This window comes from Octodon degus, unplaced genomic scaffold (genome assembly GCF_000260255.1).
Source record: "Octodon degus isolate 3935 unplaced genomic scaffold, OctDeg1.0 scaffold00287, whole genome shotgun sequence".
In the NCBI taxonomy this organism is placed as follows: Eukaryota; Metazoa; Chordata; class Mammalia; order Rodentia; family Octodontidae; genus Octodon; species Octodon degus.
The window spans coordinates 714,505-717,442 of record NW_004524863.1 but is presented as its reverse complement, the minus strand read 5'-3'; the positions used below and the strand labels follow the sequence as shown (position 1 = coordinate 717,442).

Genomic DNA, 2,938 nt, shown 5'->3' with positions numbered 1-2,938 from the left:
TGGCAAGTACAGGGTCCTGAGTTCAATCCCCAGTCCCGCCAAAAAATAAAAAATAAAATACATAGCCAGACTCTGTCTCGATAAATAAATAATAAATAAATAAGTCACAGTAGCAGCTGGTGATACAGTTCAGTGGTAGAACACTTGCCTAATATGCACAATATTCTGGCTGGGACTTTTTCGGTCTTTTTTTTTTTTTTTTTCGGTCTTTTTGAGACAGAGTTTCATTATACAGTTTGGGCTGGCCTTGATCCTACTCTTTAAAAACCCAGACTGACCTTGAATTCATAGCAATCCTCCTGCCTCAGCCTCTTGAGTGCTGGGATCAAACAAAGGGTGAGCCACCACAGCTAGCTTTAAGATTCTGGATTTGATAACTAGCAACAAACAACAAAAACAATCTAGCAAAATTATTCATTTAGTACTTGAACCCAAGTGTTCACAAAGCCATCTGGGTTGCTTCTCCTTCAGGTCTCATGGGAGAGAAGTAAGGAAATATGAACAGGAAGGAGAAGGAAGGCTGGGCCTGGAATGGAGTGGTCCTCACCTCAAGATGCCCGCTGTGCACTGCATGGTGCAGAGCACTGCGCCCGCTCCTGTCAGCCACGTTGAGGCTGCTCAACAGGGGTGCAAGAGCCTCAGCACACTTGGTGGCCCGGTTGGCAGCAGCCACATGCAAAGGTGTCTGCCACAGCTTGTCCCGGGCATTCACATCTGCTGAATGTGCCAGCAGCAGTCCCAGCACCTTCTGTGGAAGGGCAGGTGACAGGAGAGAGATAGATGGGGAGCAGGAGGTAAAACAGGAGGAAGCAGAAAGAACAGGTTAGATGGTACATAATGGCACCATCCCACCCAGCAGCCTCATCTTCCCAACACACCTAGCTGCTCCATACCTGTCTCCTTTTTTTTGGGGGGGGGGGCAACCGGGGATTGAACTCAGGCCCTTGCGCTTGCCAGGGAAGCGCTTTTTCTACTGAGCCATCTCCCCTGTCCCCCATACCTATCTCCTAGCTTCTGGATCTCCTCAGAGCTTTAAAAGTCTTTCATATCTTGCTGAGGAAAACAAGGATCCTTTCCTCTTCCTCAAGCCTGCTGGTTATCAGTCCCCACCCTAGCCTCTGAGACTGCCACTTACAGGTATCTACCCCAAACAAACCTAAACAGGTAGATCCACATATTCCAAACCCTGCTACTTTCAGGAAAAATAAACGCTTCTGCTACCTTAGTGCCCTAAGCACCCTCTGTAGCCCTTAAATAAGTACCAAAATCATTCCTATTACCTCAGTACTCACATAGTTATTCCTCTCCAAAACCAAGGGTAAAATGCCCCTCCTCATCCCCATTGGCCTCAGCCCCTCCCTCTGGTGGCTGAAACCATAGACATGATGGAGAATCCAAAGGGAGGTCTCCCTTTCCTCTTTGAAGGGTGATGACCCTGGGGTACAGCATCCCACCTAGGAGGTATGTTTGGCCCCTGTGCAGTCGACTCTCCTGCTGCTGAGGGGTAGGGGTAGAACAGATCATGACCTCCATCCCCCACTACAAGGAAAGAAATCTCAGTGCTCAGAAGGGGATCCGACTCAAGGTGGCCCCCCAGACAGGGATGAGTCAGACAGGCCTGGCAGCAGGGCCCCTGCAGTCTGCCAGCCCAGTGTTAAGCTCTCCCTGACGTCACATCAGCTGGCAGCACTCAGCCCCCTTACCAGCCAGTTCTAGGGTAGGAAGGAGGAGCCAAAGTCTGGTGTCTTCCCTACCTGGGGTAGAACAGCTAGAAGGTAGAGCACTGAGGCTCTGCAACCCTTAAACTGAACCTCTAGTCAACTCATACTTTCTGGAAAATGAAAGTAGGTGGGGGCAGGGCCCCATACCTCATTTCGGGAGGCAGCAGCTCGATGAAGCGGGGTCAGCCACAGTGTGTCCTTAGCATTGACATTAGCACCTGTGGGGATACAATGTCCTATTTTGATGGGAGGTGAGGAAGGGGAGGGAAGGAAACCAATCATCAGGCTGGGGAATCTGGACGGAGCTGGAGCCTTATCTGCACCAAGCACCAGAGATTAATCCTGGACAGCAAAAAAGACTCCTCCCTCTACTCCCCTCCCTAGGTGCCACACCTTCCTGCTCCCCACTTTCACCTGACATCAGTAGCAACTGGAGGATGGGGACATCGCCTACGTAGGCAGCAGCATGCAATGGGGTTCGCCTCTCTTGGTCCTGGGAAAGCAGAAAGGAGGAGCGGCTATGGGGTGGAACTATCCATGGCCCCAGTCCTGCCTTGGAGATGCAGGCCCTTCCCCACAATCATCCCATGGGTTCTGCAGCGTCCTAAATCCCAATACTGAGAGTCAAAGACAAGCACGTTGGGAGGGTGGAGTCAGGGCTCTGGTCCGAGAAACCTCCCAAGAGGAGTGAGGGCGTAGCAGACCCCCATGGTTCCCAAGACAGCACTGTCTCTGGGCATCCCAGCCCCACTGGCCAGAGCTCCAAGCCTGACCTGCGGTCCAACCCCAAATGCAGAGCAGGCTCCCACTCCAGGATGAGAGAAGTGCTGCAGCCTCATCTGAGCGAGGGGACACGGTGCCGCCCCGCTGGCAGGGAGGGGTCCAGGACACCGGAGCCTGACCGGGCTCGCCATCCTCCCTGCACCCAACTCACCAGCACGTTGATGTTCTCCTTCTGCGAGAGGAGGGAACGCACTTCCTCCACATCGCGGCTAAAGATGGCCTGGACCAGGGGCGGCTGCAGGGAAAACCGGCACTCAGAAGCGGGCCGGCGCCGGAGCGGAACCCGGGAGATGCGAGCACCCAGGCTGGAGGTGGGGGCGTCGCTGGGCGGCCTCGCTCCGGGGGTCCCGGCTGCAGCGGATCCCTGCGGCGCCCCCGTCAGCCGCCAGGCCCCCAAGGACATGGGCCCGGCTGCGGGGAGCGCGGCGCGGCGC

At 54.5% G+C, this 2,938-nt stretch overlaps 1 protein-coding gene across 1 annotated transcript in view; it reads right to left on the bottom strand.

Annotated features, from left to right (window-relative positions):
• The window catches only part of Ankrd52 (ankyrin repeat domain 52), a 20,435-nt gene extending 17,699 nt beyond the window's left edge, over positions 1-2,736 (bottom strand). Inside the window, exons 1-4 of the mRNA XM_023707332.1 lie at positions 2,656-2,736; positions 2,136-2,214; positions 1,869-1,939; positions 548-748 (exon numbers count right to left, since the gene is read on the bottom strand). Coding sequence (XP_023563100.1) covers positions 548-748; positions 1,869-1,939; positions 2,136-2,142 — 279 coding nt within the window. The 5' untranslated portion in view covers positions 2,143-2,214; positions 2,656-2,736. The remainder of the gene's footprint in view (positions 1-547; positions 749-1,868; positions 1,940-2,135; positions 2,215-2,655) is intronic.
• Positions 2,737-2,938: the final 202 nt, after the last annotated feature.